The sequence below is a fragment of the Periplaneta americana genome, chromosome 10, assembly GCF_040183065.1.
Source record: "Periplaneta americana isolate PAMFEO1 chromosome 10, P.americana_PAMFEO1_priV1, whole genome shotgun sequence".
Lineage (NCBI taxonomy): Eukaryota > Metazoa > Arthropoda > Insecta > Blattodea > Blattidae > Periplaneta > Periplaneta americana.
The window spans coordinates 175162359-175183220 of record NC_091126.1 but is presented as its reverse complement, the minus strand read 5'-3'; the positions used below and the strand labels follow the sequence as shown (position 1 = coordinate 175183220).

Here is a 20862-nt window from a genome sequence, read left to right as displayed (position 1 = left end):
ACTGCAGAGGTTATATCAGCGTCGCCGGTGTGCCGGAATTTTACCCCGCAGGAGTTGTTTCACATGCCGTAAATCTACTGACATGAGCTTGTCGCATTTAAACACACTTAATCTAATTCACATTGCTATTATTATTATTATTATTATTATTATTATTATTATTATTATTATTATTGTTGTTATTAATTATTATTAATTATTATTATTATTAATGTGGATAGATGATTCGTTAGCAAGTATAACGTCGGAGATAATGCCAATAGGATAAAGAGCATGAGAATGACAGGATTGGAGAGGGTGATGACAGCAACCGTAGGAGGGACAAGGTAGGGGAAATTTGAGAGGGACAATTTTTTTATTTGGTTACGTAACGACGCTGCTATGTTGTTTAGTGTCGGAATTTGACTAGATGAGGCCGAAGATTCGCCATGTGATAACCTGACATTCGTCTTACCGTTAGGGGAAACCTCGGAAAACACCCAACCAGATAGCCCAAGCGGGAATCGAACCCAATCTCTGGATCAGCAGACAAACGAGCTACCGCCTGAGCTAAGCCGATGGCTGAGGGAAACAGATTAGTGAAGTAAACAAGAGCGACAAGTTACGAAGTTTAAATGAAGGGGATATTAGGAGGGAGTAAATGAGAGGATGGAACTTGGGAGGTATTTGAGAGGGACGAGTTGGGAGGATGTCAATTGAAGGGAAAAATGATTACATTTTCAAAGACGACGTTGAAAGTGTGGAAAGATGATACAAAATACGTACAAACGTACAATGAGTAACAAAATTATTCGGACATCCGTCAACTAACAATTCAATGACATATATTTACATATAAATATATAAAAATAAGCTTTTCTTATTTTTTCCCTAAAAGATTCCCATTTCATATAAACATTTTCAACACAACAATTCCAATTAACTTAATCTTCTTCTAATTATTAAAACATAAAGGAAAACATTTCATTTCTAATACTAACAAAAATATTCGGACACTTTTGAAAACAAAGAATACTATTCCAGCTCGTTATTATTAGTACATTGTAGGACCACCCTTCTGTTTAATAACCTCTTTCAATTGGCGTGGCATGCTATGTACTAATTTTTTTGTTATGTCTATAGGAATTTTCACCCATTCTTCTTGAAGTCTTGCTTTTAGCTCTTCCTTAGAAGAAATAGGCCTTGATCCAACCCTCCTGTCAAGTTCTTCCCATAAATGTTCAATAGGTTTCAAATCCAGCGATTTTGGAGGAGGATGAAGCACTTTAGGGCATTTGTAGAGCAGAAATTCTTGTACAATATAGGAGTTATGCTTGGGATCGTTGTTCTGGCAAAACATAAATCCATTTTCAATTCCAAGCTTTTCTACACATTTCACTAAATTATGTTGCAGGAGGTGTAGATAGTCTTCCTTCTTCATGAGTTCCTCGATGAACACCAATTCACCAACCCCAGAAGCTGACATGCACCCCATATCATCACATTTCCTCTACCATGTTTAACAGAAGCTCGCAAATTCTTGGTTTTCATTTCCTCCTTAGGCTTTCTCCTGACCATTTGTCTACCATCGCTGCCAAAAACATTGAATTTAATCTCATAAAAAAGAGTCTTTTCCCAGCAATCTTCGCCTTTATTTTCATATTCCTTAGCAAACTGAAGTCGTTTACGTCTGTTTCTTTCACAAACATAAGGCTTTTTTCGTGCTATTCTTCCGTTGTAGCCCCGTTTATGTATTGCCCTCTTCATTGTTTGGGCATGCACTTTTTTACCCGTAGCCGATTCAATTTCAGAAGCTAACTTCGGGGCACTTATACGAGGGTTCTTTTTAATCTGTCTGATAATAAGGGATTCTTCTCTGTCTGTGAGGACTTTTCGGCGACCTGTTTGCTTTCTCAGCTCTATTCTGTCCTCGTTTTTATATCTGAGAATTATGTCAGACACTGTACTTCTCTTCATCTGAAGTAAATCTGCAATGTTTCGAATGGTTTTCCCTTTTTCGTGATGGAATATCACTAACTGCCTCTGATTAAATGTTGTTTGCTTACCTTCACGCCCCATTTTGTGTTCCGGCTTGCTGAAACCACAGCACAAGTAAGACTAAGTACTCTCGCATATTATTGAAACTCGGTACCTCCACCTACTTTGTAATGTAAGTGATCAACAGGGGTGTATAGAATAGGTCCAACAGGACTGTCCGAATATTTTTGTTACGCAGCAAATTGTATATTTGTTTATTTTTCTATAAATATATTAACATACCATTTCATTAGCAAGCTCTTTTTATGCCCAAGTTATGCAAATTGATTTATTTGACGTAACCGCAAGCGAACATGTTTAGTAACATACACATAAACATTTGGAATATTAAGTGTCCGAATAATTCTGTTATTCACTGTATATAGCGGCTCTCTCACGAGCATTATGCATCCATTGAATGACCGTAGTGTGCAAAGCTTTTCTCACTCTCCAACTGCAGTCCACATCATCATCGGGGATATTAAATTTTACGATTGTGCGCTCCAAATAAAAATGTCACTGTTCTTTCATGACAATGGCTCTTGTGTTAACAAAGTACATGGAGATTGCAGGTTATTGTCGTAAGTTTTATTGGGTGAAAACTCATTGCATCCATTTTTGTTTTATTACGTTCTTCAACTTGCAGAACGTTGCAACTTGAAACCATAACATTGTACTTGTGTTATGCGAAATCGAGCCGTGTTTCAAGGCAAGGAAAGAAAAATAAACAATAATACAAAAAGAAGTACGGGCTCAATTTTATTGCTGAACGCGTTCGCTTCAAAAACGCGTAGGCCCTAAGGGTGACGTATTAATGGGGCATGGTATTTGACGCTGCATGACGGTTCTGATAGACATTGTTTGGTAGCATTACTCCAGATCTCTCGTGTTGCGGCTGTCTGGAAGAACAGTTCGCCGGAAATGGGAGCAGCTAATACAGAAGAATGTAATTCAGAAGCAAGGTGTTCGAATAACAGTTGGCAGTGCTGAATTTTTTCAATATTACGCATGGTCGTAATGCGTACAATAACCCCACAAGTGCCAAAAAAAAATAGTTGTTCTGTGGGAGAGAGCATTTTATTGTTCCATCAGAGATTCAATGGTTAAAAACGATATAAGGAGCGTTCTTTGAGATGACCAGTGATTTCAATTTCTATTCCTTCATTGTACGAAGTATTATGAAACTGCACAATATCGACTTCGATGTCTTCGCGGAAATAAACTATTTCAGCATGTCTGCGGGTAGTACAGAAAATGTGGTTTTGCAAGTAAGGCGGTAATCGTCCTCTTCGTTCTAGGGGTTGTCGTAGTTACCAATGTGTCTGAAATTCAAAGGTAAAAATCCTTGACTTGGCCTTCCGAGGGCCAGATCATCGCACTCAGGCTCGCTTTGGGTCATTGTTCGCCTTATACCGGGTGTTTAAGTAAAAGTCTGGCATAGTATGCGGCAACAAATATGGGTAATTATTTATTGTGGCCTATTATCGTCAGACAAGAAACTTAGGAAGGAATGGAAAGGAAAATTTTACAAATGACACTGAAGGACCGTATGAAAAACACAAATACAGGGACATAATTTTATTTTTACTTCAATTTTTATTGTACCTGAGTTTTTTAATGTACTTCACTCCCACCCCATCTACTAGTAAACTTCCAACCGTTCTCTACACAGAACCAAGGCCGCGTATGCAGTACTGAGTTGGTTAGTATAGTACGTTCCAGAAATATGTTCGCGTTTTCCAGTGACGAAAGAGCTTTCAATATTGAACTATATTTTCGCACAGGTACTGTCGTCCGTTTCCCTACGTCGCACCCCAGTTTCCCCCCACCTGCTTCTGTTGGCCCCTCTGTAAAGTCTAGTAGCTGAGCTGTCTTAGCTCTTTTCTGAAAACATTAATTTCTGTTAGGAATTGGACGTCTACGTAATATTATACAACTGTTTAAAATAACTTAAATAGAAGGGCCTCGTTAAGTAATTAACTGTCACGTTATTTCCCCTCCCCCTTTCTACGACCCGGCAACAAAACCACTTGAACGGACAGTAGATACCATTTATGAGTAATTTTATCTTTTCGGATCGGGCAGAAGTGAAGATTATATTTACAGTACGTAAGGTACTCTTTTATAGAGTAGGTATAGAATTATTATAACACAAGTTACTCGTACGAAGGACGAAACTGGTAATTGAAATTAGGTACAATAGTCTATAGTGCGATAATATGCACAAAACAACTGAAGCCTGTATCGAAATGAACGGCCACTATTTTCAAAAATGTGTTTAAATATCCATATTATGATTATTTTTCAATTTAATTTCATTCTCTATATTGTACGCTAATATCCTGTAACAGTAGCCTACAATATACACTGCATAATTAATACTCCCGAATGGATAGCTCAATTCGTGAGTAAAAACACTTATTGTTAATTCTGTACCTTATTTTGATTAAACAAAATCCTAATGAAAATTATCAAACTCAAAATTGCTATATTTCCTAGTTTACATAAATGGATGAACTACTTTTCTTCCCTCCTACACCTAGTAAAGTGATTTGTATTTTACGCCAGTATCATCGAACTCCAGTCTTGGAAGGGGGAGCAAGCGGTATTTCCGGTTCTAGACCTTTAATCCAAAGATATAGCCAGGTTAATATTAAAAATGTTTGTAAAAATAAAATGATGTCCCTGTATATGTTTCTGCTCGAAAAGTTTTAAAGGACATTTATCAAAACAATATTAAACGTCATTATAATGTAGCCTATGTCATAAAGAGCATCAGAAGATCACAGGTATTTATGAACATTTTAAATTCAAATTGCAGTACAAAGGGCAATAGCAAAACGTAGTAGATATGTACGATATGGTGCGATCACTCATTACAATGATAGATATTTGGAAATCAAGTATGAGGAAAACACAGTTCCATCTTTTCCCATGCTTACAATCTCTTTCTGATATTTCTGAATCAAATTTAAATAATTATGCTCATATAACTCTAAAAACAGAATTTCAACAACGGAGATTTTTTAAATCCAAGGGGGTGAATCAAACCCGGTAACCCTCCCCCTCTTGCGTACGCCCCTGAGTACATATGGGCTATTCCATATGAAATCGATCAGTAAAAAACATCGCTTTTTTATACTCTAATTTTTTCCCTATTTATACAAGGTGCTGAGGAGAGTGCATTTTCAAAAATATACTATCGAAAGTCAAACGATTTTCGTATTGTTGCGTATTTTATAAAAACAAGCCTTTTTCAGCGCTTAGAATTCTGGAACCATTTACTGCAGAACATTGAAGGAGAGCTCATTTTGACGCTGACATTTGGTAGGTTATGATAAGAAATAATACTTATTTTTATTGTATACAGAGGGAGACAGACAATCTGATTTTACTTACTTTTAGGCTTTTTGCCCATTTGTAAAAATGTAAAAAATATTGAGAAAAAACCTTGCATTATTAAGAGGGATTCGGCATTGTTTGCTTAGTGGCTCGGCAATAAGATTAGGGGATATTAAATAAATTATTTTCACACGCCTGGACTTGAACGGCGCAGTACCGCACGCACTGGCCGAGAGATGAAGATAAGCGAGCGTTGGGCGTCATTTTACTCCTGTGTTTATGAAAATCTGTGATAAAGCTAGCCCAGCTATGCGCTACTAGACAACACGTCATGTGTTTATGTCTCCTGGCCTTGCTTCCATCGGCTAGCTCCCGCCTCACAGTCAGCTGGTTAGTTCACGCGCGTACTATTTTAGCTTCTTTATTTGATTTTTCAATACTTTCTTATCAACGTTGCACCAGTAAAAATGTGTATTTATCAGTACTTTCAATGCGGAATCTAACCATATATTTTTAAAATATTTTTTTCGTGGGCAAAGGCGCCTTAATTAAGAAAAATCTAAATTTCTCCATTTCCATAAAAAGTAAGAAAAACTGTTTACATGTCAATATAAACTTTAACTTTTCAGCATCAAAATAAACCATGAGTTTGATCATTGGGTGAAAGGGTTTCGGAGCCACAACAGTTTCAAGTTGCTAATTTTATGAAAATATGATAAATTTAAATATTTTTAATTTAAACACTATAAAGTTCTGATGCCTCAAACTTTGCACAAAGCACTGTATCACAGTTGTCAACGGACAGAAAAAGTTTCATTGTATTTAAAAATTGCAAGGTCAATTTTCTCTATATTTCGGTCGATTTGAGATGGAATAGCCCGTACGTAAAACGCTTCGTTGACTTCATTACACACTTACTAAATAACTTCTCGTAGCACCCCCAGACACCGAGAATAGCAACCGTCCCTCAAGTAGGTCACAAGCGTCTGTCTCTTACAGCTGATAAAACGTCGTGAAACAAGCATTTGGAAAATCAACACGGTGTAAACAATTGTAGCTTGATTGTAGTATGGCGAAGTTTCAAATCGGCGACTTGACCCACATATCGATGATCCCAGAGTATAAATGGATTGACGGCTGATGGTTGACAAAAAGAAAGGAAAGAAGGAATGTCAACACTCGACAGTGTGGTGTGCGAGCCAACTCTGTCAATGTTTTCTGATCCGCTTGCACTGGGTGAGACAGAGAGAGTTCGTCAGTTCGGAAAGTTTCAATATAATGGCGATACTGATACTGTTTGATAAGATATTTTTATACCCTTGATAGTCATTGATTAGTTTCTCATGCTGTGTTGACTCGCTTTTATATATATATTTTTTTAACCTGAAGCGATTAGAATGGTTGGCAGCAAACTTTTGTGTCCTCGTTGCTTCGGCATACATTTCGCGGGATTCCATAGCAGTTTGGATTTTATTAGGATTGGCGATTGTCCAGTCGGCAGTGCAATATGTTCCTTGTTTTACCCCCCGCAGTTCTGAAAATAGCGGACGTCGTCGCGTTACCTGGGCCAGGACGAACAACTGTTTAACGACGCATTGTTGTCCGAGAGGCCAATGACGGTAACCTCACTCCCACTCCGAAGGACGAGATCGTTGAGGTCTGACGTCAGTGATGCTTCGCGTTTCTAAATGACGGGATTCGAATACCAGACTAGTGTGTCATCTCAGGGACAGAATTCGGATTCCGCTCGCGTTTTACGGCAAGCGAAAAACGAACTGCTTTCCTTCTCTTCCGGATGATGGCAAAATCCGTACATTGGCGAGAGTGTATCTCAATTTAACTGAATTCTGAATCACTAGTACGAAAATACGTGTATTAAAAAAGTGTGATGCCACTATCCTCTTCACATTTATACATTTATTCCCACTACAACTTCTCTCTACACTTACGCCTTTCGTATCTCTTCCCATCGGCCCTCCACTCCACTACTTTTCCCTCAGCTCTGTACTTCTCCTCCGTCTTGCTATTCTCTTCTTTGCCCTTCTCTGTCATTCCTCTTCTTCATCATCCTCTTCTATTCTTTCCCCTTCTCTATATTGTCCTTTTCCGTCCTACTTCTTAATATGTTCTTCTTTTCCGTCCTTCTCTCCTTTTCTTTGTCATTCTCAGATCTCCTCTTCCCTTTTTTCTTCTCCTTCCTCTCTTCTTTTTGCTCTTCTCGTCATCCTTTCCTCTTCTCCTTCCTCTCTTCTTTTTTGCCCTTCTCGTCATCCTTTCCTCTTCTCCTTCCTCTCTTCTTTTTTGCCCTTCTCGTCATCCTTTCCTCTTCTCCTTCCTCTCTTCTTTTTTGCCCTTCTCGTCATCCTTTCCTCTTCTCCTTCCTCTCTTATTTTTTGCCCTTCTCGTCATCCTTTCCTCTTCTCCTTCCTCTCTTATTTTTTGCCCTTCTCGTCATCCTTTCCTCTTCTCCTTCCTCTCTTCTTTTTTGCCCTTCTCGTCATCTTTTCCTCTTCTCCTTCCTCTCTTCTTTTTTGCCCTTCTCCGTCCTCTCCTCTTTGCCCTTCTCCGCCCTCTTTCCCCTTCTCCGCCCTCTTTCTTTATTTATCCTTCTTCGTCCTTCACCTCTACTTATTATCCATCCTGTATTTCTCCCCTACTCTTCTTTGCCCTCCGTCCTCCTCTCTGCGTCTTTACCCTCTTCCGTCCTCCTCTCTGCGTCTTCACCCTCTTCCGTCCTCATCCTGCCCTCTTCTTTGCACTCCTCTGTCCTCCTCTCCTCTTCTTTGCTATACTTCTCCATCCTCGAATCCCCTCTTCATTCAGGGGCGTACGCAAGGGGGATACCGGGTTTGAACCCCCCCCCCCCTGAACTTAAAAAAAATGACGTTTAGATTTGAGTAATTTTTTTATCCATAATCGATTTCCCTTCTCTAATTTTCACTGTCAGAGTAACAAAAACTACATCGACATAAGGCATATTTCTTCTACTCCTCCTTTAATATATTCATAATGCGAGTTTCATTCTTCGTCCTTGGTGAGTTCCATGTTCCATTATTGTGTTAAATTAAATTCATTTTATTTCAATATAGCTATTTGTATGTTTCTATGAATTTTCCTGTTACATAAAGTAAAGTGTCTTACCTAACATATACGAATAACTTGACTATATATATATATATATATATATATATATATATATATATATATATAATTATTGTGTTAAGTGTAATGATACAAGCATTTCTATTGTACAAAGTTAAACAGAAGTTAAAATTTATTAAAAATTGGATGGCTGTGAAAAAATTAAGTTTCTAATATTTTATGAGGATATTCATGAATATGTTCTATTAGAACATGGTGTAATAGTAATAAATATACCGTAACATATAATGATGATGATGATAATAATAATAATAATAATAATAATACACAAAATTTAAATACCGATAATGTAAATTGTAAACAATTTTAATAATAAACCGCTCTTTGACAAAACTCTGCATACGCCACTGTCTTCATTGATATACTTCTCCGTCCTCCTCGTACATTGTTGTACTTACAGGACTCTTCGTATTATTAAAAAGCATGTTTTATTCAACGACGCTTGTAACTGCAGAGGTTAAATCAGCTTCTCGGTGTGCCGGAATTTTGTCCTGCAAGAGTTCTCTTACATGCCAGTAAATTTACTGACATAAGCCTGTTGCATTTAAGCACACTTAATGCTATCGATCTGGGCCGGGATCAACCAGTAACCTCGGGCACAGGAGGTCAGCACTCTACCGACTGCGCCACCCAGGCCGACTCTTCGTATTATTGTAATTCTTTAATTCCTGTTTTACGTTAACTGTTGTTGCTTTTACTTGTTACTCTGCGATCTTAAAGTAATGGGGTTATTATGAACAAAATTTACATGCCGGGAACACAGAAAAGCTGAAATAAATAATGATGATAAAGAATGGTACTTTTTACCCGTGGGAATTCGTATGTGTTGCACGATCCCATCTTATAACTATGAAACTGCCGCAAATGACTCCCATATGAATATTTCACAACATACGTAGTACCAGTAAGACTTTGGGGGTGGTTTATGTTACGTTTAATTTTAGTTTTGAAGACTTTGAAGTGCAAAATGGATCTAAACAAGTCCAAAAAATTATCATAATTCAGTTTCTAGAAGGTAGTAGGCCTATATTCTGAATAATAGTCATTTCATAAAAAGGTATAATAATTTCTACTTGTCGACCTGGTTGGCGAGTTGGTATAGCGCTGGCATTTTATGCCCAAGGTTGTGGGTTCGACCCCGGGCGAGGTCGATGGCATTTAAGTGTGCTTAAATGCGACAGGCTCATGTCAGTAGATTTACTGGCATGTAAAAGAACTCTGCGGGACAAATTTCCGGCACATCCCGGGGACGCTGATATAACCTCTGCAGTTGCGAGCGTCGTTAAATAAAACATAACATAACAATTTCTACTTAGGGTAAACTGTATAGTGATTGACCACTTAACCTAATGAATAATAAAACAATGAAATAGCGGAAAACAGTGGTAATATATTGAGAGAATTTTAAAGGCATTGGGTCAAGTGAAGATTCAGAAACAAATCAAAATCAATAAACAAAAGAAAAAATAAAATTTTAATGCAAAGATAAATTAAATAAACACAACAAGTCCACTTTTACAGTTATTGACCATCTACTACACGGTTATTGACCACACACTTGTTAGTGATTGACCGTCTACTGCACAGTTATTGACCACACACTTATTAGTGATTGACCGTCTACTGCACAGTTATTGACCACACACTTGTTAGTGATTGACCGTCTACTGCACAGTTATTGACCACACACTTATTAGTGATTGACCGTCTACTGCACGGTTATTGAATACTCATTTATTAGTGATTGAACAACACATTTTCACAATTTTCACTTTTTTCTTGTCTGTTTCGTTTCTCTTCTTCTGATCTTTCTCATTAAAAACTATTCGCCACCGGCGTAGCTCTATCGGCAAAGGTGTTTGCCTGCCGATCCGGAGTTTCGTTCGGGCGCGGGTTCAATTCCCGCTTGGGCTGATTACCTGGTTCGGTTTTTTCGAGGTTTTGCCCAACCGTAAGGCAAATGTCAGGTAATCTATGACGAATCCTCGGCCTCATCTCTCCAGATACCATCTCGCTATCATCAATCCCATCGACGCTAAATAACCTCGTAGTTGATACAGTGTCGTTAAATAACCAAGTTAAAAAAAATAAGAAAGGAATTCTTCTTGCTGCCTTTTCTTTCATTTCTTATTCGCTTACTTTCTTCTCTTGCCTATTCTTCCATTTTTCTCTTTTGTGCCTTATCAGAAGCAAGTGTTTGTCATTTCTCTGATGTTATTACAAATGGCTTCACTCAGCACTGGACGAGGACCAAAGAACACTTTTCCTTCAACGGGATATTTGTTTTTGGACGCTAAGGTTGCTTTTAGGACACCAAACTTCTTGGCAGCTTCATTTAAACCAAATCCACTGCGGACAGGTTCTGTAGCGTTTCGTAAAGCTTCCCCTGTATAATGCGCTTTACCTGGCTTAGGCATTATAATATAGTATCAGTCCTGTAAAAATCCCCATCATTTAACCGATAACATATATAGAATTGGAGCAAATTGGTCATTATTCTAACAAATAATTTATGAACGACCAATCACTGTAGTTTGCGGACATACACTTTATAGTGATTGACCACGGGGCATTTTTATGTCATATAAAAACTTTAACAAAATAATATTCTGTGGACGGAAACCTTATACCTTTTCTCACACTGTGAGTGTAAAAACGAGCACCAGAATTTATGTATCCTTTGCAGAATAAATAAATTATTGCGTGCATTATTCTTAGCAATTTCTCTAGTTACTTACACTTGCTTACGTTCAGTTGCATCTCCAATCGATTTCAGTCCTCTCAGACAACAGACACTAACTCAGTGGGATGAACAGCGACAACTAACCACAAATAAGGGTTGTTACTAGAGGTATATGCAGCAAAAAGTGAAATCACGATAGTAGTTTATTCACAATATACTTGAAAAAAGGAACTGGTCAATCACCGTATACTGGTCAATAACTACCTAGTTTACCCTATTGTGAATAAATTTATTTCGTAAGGAATATTCATTATACAAAAGTTCGTTCATCTCTGCTGTCCCTTACGTTCGATGGATCGTAGTTCACAGGAACTTTGTTTTGCCTTTCTGTATCTGAATTTGAGAAATATACAAACATTAAGACATACGCTCGGACACGGTTTCATGTTGTGGATTAAAATTGGAATTTTATTTTATTTTCAGATTGCTCGAGAGATACTGATACACCAGAATCTCGTGCACAGGAATGTTGTGCGACTTCACCACTTCTTCGAAGATACTGTAAACGCATACATCATTCTGGAAAACTGCTCAAGGAAGGTTAGTTGATTTCCAGAATAATTCGCTCTAAACGTAACTTCTTTTTATCCTAAATAAAATAAATAAAATTCCGTAGTAGTGAAACATACCTATTCTTTGTCTCTTGAAAATACTTCTGTCATTGACAGAACCCCTGGAAGGGAAGATAAATTATTAGAAGGGGAATTCATGTCCCAAGATTGAGTTCCGTGTCACAGCAAACAAAATTTGGGGTGAACAAGACCACCGAGTTGTGATGTTTACTCAAGGTATTCAGTTTTTCTCTGCTGTCGTGTATTCAAGAGGAAGTGCCATCTGGCGTGCCGGGACTTCAGCATGAGAGAGCCTCGTGTTGAACTTGCTACTCGTCATGCACACAGATTGACAAGGATGGAAACTGTGTCGAATTCTCAGTTCTGAAATTGTTGATATTAAGCAATGTTTCATTACTGTTCAGAAGACACGAAAGAATTTAATGTAGTAGTTCATAAAATGGGAAGTAATAGCATTGTCCAGAATCTGCGGCTTGTGATTTTTTTATTTTTATTTAATTATGTATTTATTAGATTGTGTTGACTGATCGAATTGTTTTGATAATTTTATGGATTGATTTGTTTGCGTTGATTTTATTGATTGGGTTGGATTACCGATTTTATTAGTTGACGGAATTGAATTTATAGTTTTGATTGATTAGTAGTAGTAGTATTTATTCCATATTTATAAACCCTATTTTACATGCAGTATATTAGGGTTATATTTTAAACTAATCATAACAAATTGAAACTTACAGACTACCATACAATAAATATACACTTGTAAGAGTGTAACATATATAAATTAATTAGATTAATGTCTTGAAATTACAGTCGAAAAACATAGAGAATTTAACATGAATAGCATGTTGCACTTATAGATAATATTATGACACTTAGCTAATATACACACATACACACATACATACATACACACATACATACATACACACATACATACATGCATGCATACATACATACATACATACATACATACATACATACATACATACATACATGCTTACTTACGTATGTAGAGACATAACATATAGATACATACGGTGAATAAACATTAATTTGATTGAAGGCTTGAAATTATAATCGAAATACCTAGAGAATTTAACATGAATAGACATGTTGAACTTGTAGATCATATTAAGACATTTCGCTAAAATATGTACATTTGTAGACATAATATAACAACATGTAGACATATATTTATAAATATACACATGCATACATACATAGATTGATTGATTAGATTGATAGTTTTGATTGAATTGTGTTGATTTTATTGATTGGATTTAGTTATTGATTTTATTGATTGGATTTAGTTATTGATTTTATTTTTTGAATTGTGTTTGTGATTTTATTGGTTGGATTGTGTTCACTTTTTGAATTATCGATTGGATTCTTTTGATTGTTTAATTGATTTATTGATTGAATTGTGTTGATGATTTGATTGAGTGATTGATTGATTTTGTTAATGTTGGCCTGATCCAATTATATTGATGATTTGAGTTATCGGATTGCAGTTATGATTTGATTCATCGGATTATATTAATATGATTTAATTGATTGGATTGTAACGATGATTTGATTTTATTGCTGGGATTTTCATTGACTTCTATTGTATACTTTATTATTCATTGATTCATTAACTTCATTGATTTCATTAATTGACCGATAGACTGATTGTTCGGTTGGTGATTGAACTGGTTGGTTGATGGATTGGTTGATTGATTGATGGGTTGGTTGGACGATTGGCTGGTTGATTGATGGATGGATTGGTTGGACGGTTGACTGGTTGATTGGTGGATGGATTGGTTGGACGGTTGGCTAGTTGATTGAGGATTGATTGATGGATTGGTTGGCTGGTTGATTGATGGATTGATTGATCAGTTGGTTTGTGGATTGGTTACATGGTGGATTCGTTGATTGGTTGATAGATTGGTTTATTGGTGGATTGATTGTCGGTTGATTTGTGTGTCGGTTGGTTGATTTATGGATTGATTTGTTGGTTTATTGGCGAATTGTTTGGTCGGTTTCTTCATTGATGGATTGATTGGTCTGTTAGTTGATTGTTTGTATTAATGAATTGTTTGGAGCGGTTGCATTAATGAATTGTTCGGATGGATGGGTTGATTGGTTGGATTAATAGATTGACTCGATGGGTTGTTTGGTTGCATGAATGGATAAATTGGTTGCATTGGCTGGCTTTGTTGTTTTCATTGAATCTTTTTGATTGTTTGGATTAGTGTTTTTATTGTTTGTTGTTTTTTATGTCGTCCTTCTTTATTCAGTGTGCTTGTCGACACTTGAATGTCCTCATTTTGTCTTTTTTTGCATTCTCTTCATTGCTTTTCTTTACCCAAGTGCACTACTTATGTAAGGTTCAAAACTCTTCACACGAAGTTCGAACAGATTTCGTATTAAACTTACATTTCTTAGAAACTAAATTTCTTGATTTGGCCGTCCACACCTGTGGAGTAACTGTTAGCGCGTCTGACCGCGAAACCAGTGGCTCGGGTTCGAATCTCGGTTGAGCTTTTATCCGGAGTTTTCCTTCAACCCAATATGAGCAAAATGCTGGACTCCGGATTCATTTGACCGGCATTATCACCTTCATTTCATTCAGACGCTAACTAACCCGAAATGTTGATACAGCGTCGTAAAATAACTCACTAAAAATTTGATTCAGCCTGAATTATACGCTCCAGAAGTGTATGTTCAACACTGTCCTCAAATTGTCACACACAGACGAAGTAACGAATGTTCTGAAAAGAGATTTAGTTTGTAAATATTTCCAAGTGGCGCTTGTCCAATGATTATAATATGAACTATTTCGGACTGCTTCCTCTTGAGGTGAATCAATTTTGTTTTTCAAAGTTTTACTGATAATTTTAACTGAGGAGTTTTCTAATTAGCAGTAGTAACATTTTTTACTTCATTTTTTGTGATATATTTGCAAATTGCTGTTCTGTGTTCCGTCACTAACCACTAGACAGAGCTTCTCTTGAATTCGAAGAAGCCTAATTCCTTCAGTAGTCCATTGAATTTTGTTCTCTTACCAGAGAAATGTAACTTATAAATTGTAATCTTGCCTGATGGCCATATGTCATAGGTTCGTACCTTCGCACTTCAGTATAGTCGTATACTTATTTTTCTGCATTGCTCTCTGATGTTTTGATATTGTTGATGTAAATGGAAAAAGAAATGCTGTAGCTCCAATTAAATGTGGTGTTCCTCAGGGCTCTATTCTTGGTCCATTCTTGTTTCTTATTGTGATAAATGACTTGCCATACAATGTGTCGGCTAAAACTATAATGTATGCTGACGATACAACTTTTGTTATCACACATAATAATACTGCTGAGTTAGATTTTATGAAGCAAGCTGTATTTGCTGAAATAAGAAAGTGGTTTTCAATTAATGGATTTATTGTTAATGACGAAAAAACTCGTGTGTTAACTCTAAGTTTGAAACAAACCCAAAATAATGTGATAAATGAATCTGTAAAGATACTGGGTATGTATCTGGATCCTAAACTAAGGTGGAACAGCCATGTCAGTTATGTATGTAAAAGAATTTCTAGAGTAATTTATCTCTTGAGAAGTCTCGTGTACAAGATTCCCAAACATTATTTAAAACAAGTTTACTATGCACTATTTGAAAGTGTTATTATATATGGATTACTTTTATATGGGAATAGTGCTGACCTTCCAAACATTCTGTTACTGCAGAAAAAGGGATTTGGTATTTTAACAATGTCACCACCCAGACTATCATGTAGATCTCTTTTCAAAAATGAAAAGATTATGACAGTCTACAATCTATATTTTTTGAACTTTTAATGTATGTAAACAAGAATATTACTAATTATACAAGTATAGTAGATCTGCATCGCTATGAAACCAGAAATAATGATCAATTAAACGTACCACATGTCAGGTTGCAAAAAACACAATCAAGCTATGTAATTACTGCAATAAAAGTATATAATAAGATACCAACAAATATAAAGGCACTTAATGAAACAAAATTTAAACTTCAGATTAAGAGATGGCTACAAAATAATCCCTTTTATAATACGAATGAATTTTTTGAAAATGATGTAGTATTTTAGTTAAATTTTATTATTTTTTACTCTTTTAATATTTTAAATATTGACACATTGTTTTTTATATTATTAAATTGACGAGGCCTCTTGTACCTTCAGGCAAATAAAGAATATGAATATGTTGAAGTTTTTTTCTCATAAGCGTGATGTGATTGATTTTCAGTCATTGGTGCATGTCCTCAAACATCGTAATGTGATAACGGAGCCGGAGGTACGATACTACCTCTGCCAGCTAGTAGCAGGTGTGAGCTACATCCACAGTCAGCACGTGATTCATCGTGATCTCAAACCAGGCAACATGTTCCTTGGCAAGGACATGGTTGTCAAAGTTGGGGACTTCGGTCTGGCGACGCAAGTGGACGGTGACAAACGAGTGTAAGTGTATTCTCTGATCACGTATATAATAGATTGACCATCCCCATATTAAAATCGGTAACATGTGGAAGAGAACAACCACCAGGTTCGCCACTGTCGATTGAGAACAACCGTTAGATGAAAGTACAGTTGCTACGTGCAATTCAAATGAGAGTTCTAACGTGACTTGTTATGCAGCAACAAGATGGCAGCATAGTCGGGTGCTCGTATAGAGGGGGTTAAGTATGGATTGATTAAAGTGGGATAAGTAAAGATTTGAATCCTCCACGATTACTTCTGTCTTGTGTTAAAGGGGTTAAATCATTCTTCCATCCATGATGCAGTTACACTGCTCCGTATTTTGTGACAAAGGGGTTTTGTTCAGTATCAAAGGAGAGAAGTTTACATACCTTACAATTTGACTTAACCCGCATTACACGAGCACCATTAAAGTTGTTACCGTCAAAGTTTATAAGGCTGAGCAATCTGTTATATATGTGATTTACCACTTCACAAATATAAAATCACAATTGAACCGATTATTTTCTTTAGGCTGATAGTCATGGTAGCTCTCTCTTTCTCTCATATTTCGCATATAGCTAATAATCCTTGCAAAAACAGCTAAATTTTATATTGGACTAGACATGCCCGAACATATGACAGGAATTTGGTAAAGACAGTTGCTGTATGTAATGTCATAGCAGAATTCAAAATACACGTTTCATAAAATTCTCTATTTCAGATGATACAAGAAATGTGTTTTCATATCTATACTAATAATAAATCTGTAACCAAAATTTTTCTGGTAATTTTCGATTTTCCAAAAATAATTAATGTTAACATGTATAATTGGCGGCTGGGTAGCTCAGTTGGTAGAGCAGCTGGCTACGGACTGGAAGGTCCGGGGTTCGATCCCAGGTGGTGACAGGATTTTTTCTCGTTGCCAAACTTTCAGAACGGCCCCGAGGTTCACTCAGCCTCCTATAAAATTGAGTACCGGGTCTTTCCCGGGGGTAAAAGGCGGTCAGAGCGTGGTGCCGACCACACCACCTCATTCTAGTGCCGAGGTCATGGAAAGCATGGGGCTCTACCTCCATGCCCCCCAAGTGCCTTCATGGCATATTACGGGGATACCTTTACCTTTTTAACATGTATAATGAACTATCCTGAAACCAAAAATCGCCTTTTTGAAATTTTTGTTTGTATGTCTGTCTGTCTGGATGTTTGTTACCTTTTCACGCGATAATGGCTGAACGGATTGCGATGAAAATTGGAATATAAATTAAGTTCGTTGTAACTTAGATTTTAGGCTATATGACATTCAAAATACATTACTTAAAGGGGGGTTATAAGGTGGCCTGAATTAAATAAATCGAAATATCTTGCCTATTATTAATTTTTGTGAAAAATGTTACATAACAAAAGTTTCTTTAAAAATGATTTCCGATAGGTTTTATTCTTTGAAAAATTTTGATAGGACTGATATTTAATGAGATAAATGAGTTTTAAAATTAAAATAACTGCCATCTAAGGCGGTGTAATGAAATAAAAAACAAATGACTTAGTCTGTAAGGGGCCTTGGACAACAACAATCGAAAGCTATGAAGTATAGCGTACAGAGAATATTTCTGTGTTTGTATGAAGTAATGTCGGAAGCCAAATTAATTATTATTTCACCATTGGAAAGTGTAGTTTCACTAGATGGATATAATGCTATAATGTTATTACAGTAACTTCTGAGTGAATCGAGGACTGGTAAGATTAAAATAGCTTCTTATGCACAGAAAACTTGATAAGCTATTCTGTACATTTTTATTCTATGCAAAATTTTGATAGGACTGATATTTAAGGATATACAAAACTTAAAATAACAATACAATACATTTTCACCGCCGCCTCAGATTGTAGGTTGTTATTCCTGCAGTAACTCCTATGTGCAAAATATAAAATTTTTGAGTAGAAAGAAAGAAACACATTTATTCATTCCATGGCAATGGTACATAGGAGATCGTGAATTCTTACATTTTCGAAAGAAAGAAATATAATTACATATCACGTATCACTATTTAAGTTATTTGAAGGGTTCACAACTATAGTGGGCCAAGCGCCATTTACTGAAGACGTAGAAAACAAGGGTTAAAATTAAGTTATTAGTCCATAATTCAATGGAAACATATAGCTAGTAATATAAAGTATACACATTAAAACTAAAAGATATGTCAATCTTCATTAATCTATGGTTGCATGTAATAACAATAAAAGAAACATGTTAAAGGAATTGTCATTGCACTAAATTAGTGGTCTCTGGATCAAAATGATCGCATTTTAATGTTTTAAATACAATTTAAATTAATTAACATATTAAACGATTTATTCTTCTATCAAACACGAATGTTCCCTGGATCAAATGTCCTATTTTAATTATGTAATTACTTTATATTTATTTCTAACGGGTGCAGCGGAGCGCACGGGTACGGCTAGTCCGCAATAAATTGAACACAACGTGTTGTCAGACTATGTAAATATTTTGAGCTTTGTTACTAAGCCACTTTCTCAATCATTATTTGTCAGAAAAGAGAATATAGAGTCACCGGTGTAGCTCAGAGTTCAGTGAGCTCGACTATGCCTCGAGGCTGAGTTCGGAAAGAGGTTCGAATCCCGCTCGGACCGATTACCTTGTTTAGCTTTTTTCCGAGGTTTTCTCCATCTCTATGGCGAATGTCTATCATTTTGTTGTCAAATTTCGTACTGATCTATCATGGATTTTACAGACGCTGGGTAAGCATGCAGTTGATACAGCGTTATTAATTGACATATTTAAATATAATACAGTGCGCGTATAAGATTGTACTTCCAGTGAAATTATTTAAAAAAAAATGAATAAATATCTTCTGTATTATGAGAGATGTGCCATGATGGGGTTGCAGGTGGTACGATGTGTGAGCTACGGTTTTAAAGATTACTTTTGCACTTCATATACGACTTCTCATGCATGACTTCCACGTAACGGTTTTATTCAAATATTTCTTTGTGAATAAAACGTGGGAAATATCATAACCATAATGTGCAAGGTGTGCCTTTCTAGATATATTGAGCTACAATTTCGTCAGTTTCCTGTCAGAAATAATTTGTGCGATGAAAGATAAACAAGAAAGGGATGTGATGGTTTGTTTGTTGAACACGCAGGTGGCTCTATGTTTGAGTATGCAAGGTGTAAGGGTAGATGGTGCTGCTGGGACGTATGTACTGATGTTCAGACAAATGGTTATGGATTTAACGTATCTAGGGACTGGCTTTTCACATCTTTCTGTGTTTGAAATGGGATTACATTACGGACGATACACATTCCGCCTTTCCAGCCTCTCCCTTTAGGCATCTGTCGTGTTCCCCATCCCTCCATTCATCGCATTCATGGAACTCTTTCAAAAGTAAAAGGAAATAGAAACATAAAATTAGGATTTTTTTTTCCTAAACTTAGATTTTATTGTTCTTAGGTTTTAGTGGAGAAAACATAACGTTAATTTGTTATCACTAAAATATCTTACTTACTTACTTACTTACTTACTTAATGGCTTTTAAGGAACCCAGAGGTTCATTGCCGCCCTCACATAAGCCCGCCATTGGTCCCTATCCTGAGTAAGATTAATCCATTCTTTATCATCAGGGAAAGGATTTATATGTAAATACATATTTACTTATAAAGCTAATATAATTTATATTTTGCATTATCTTTATGTTTCACAATGTGTAGGGTTGAAAAATCCTACTTTTATTTTCCATATTTTTCCATATTTTAGAGTTTAGTACATATTTTCGTTAATTTCCATATATTTTCCATATTTCATATAAAACAGTCCATATTATATTAGGTTTAACAATAAAACAAAACAAAATTCCATTAACTTTTAAAAATACATTTCAACAATAGAGATTTAAACACATGTTCAGTAATCCCTTTAACATCAGAGTTATTTGAAAATTAGCAGTCCTATCAACAATGGGAAAGTAAGTTACAAAACTGTATTAATTTAATTTAAAATTTTTAACAGACTTCAGTTGTGCAGCTCAACAGTTAAATGCCAGTCAGAGTACACATAGGTTCAGTTTTGTAAATCATACTATAAAGACGGTAAATATGCCAAAAGTACGTCATTCAGTCAATTTAAAATCAAAACTAACAAGTTACATTTCAGAATTTAAAGAAGATGGTTTATCAACTGACAATAAAATATTATTTTGTAATTTGTGTCAGTGTGCAGTATCATCTACACAAAAGTTCCTGGTGCAACAACACATTACAACTAGTAAACATCAGGCCAACAAACAACTAAATTCCAAGCAGAGACAATTGTTTTTAACACAACCAACAACATCGAATGTAAGATCTGAGTTTAACATCGACCTGTGCCGTTCTCTCATCTCTGCTGATATTCCTCTCTACAAACTAAAGAATAAGGTCTTCAGGGAATTCCTTGAAAAATATACTCAACATACAATCCCGGATGAGTCAACACTTAGGAAGACGTATGCTCCATCCATCTACGATGAGACAATACAGAAGATAAGAGATGAAA

The 20862-nt window shown here is 36.1% G+C and overlaps 1 protein-coding gene across 2 annotated transcripts in view; it reads left to right on the top strand.

Annotated features, from left to right (window-relative positions):
* LOC138708176 (serine/threonine-protein kinase PLK1-like) overlaps positions 1-20862 on the top strand; it is a 368265-nt gene that overhangs the window by 320999 nt on the left and 26404 nt on the right. For both annotated transcript variants that reach the window (XM_069838442.1, XM_069838440.1), the window contains exons 3-4: positions 11687-11803; positions 16098-16309. In XM_069838442.1, the coding sequence (XP_069694543.1) occupies positions 11687-11803; positions 16098-16309 (329 nt within the window). The remainder of the gene's footprint in view (positions 1-11686; positions 11804-16097; positions 16310-20862) is intronic.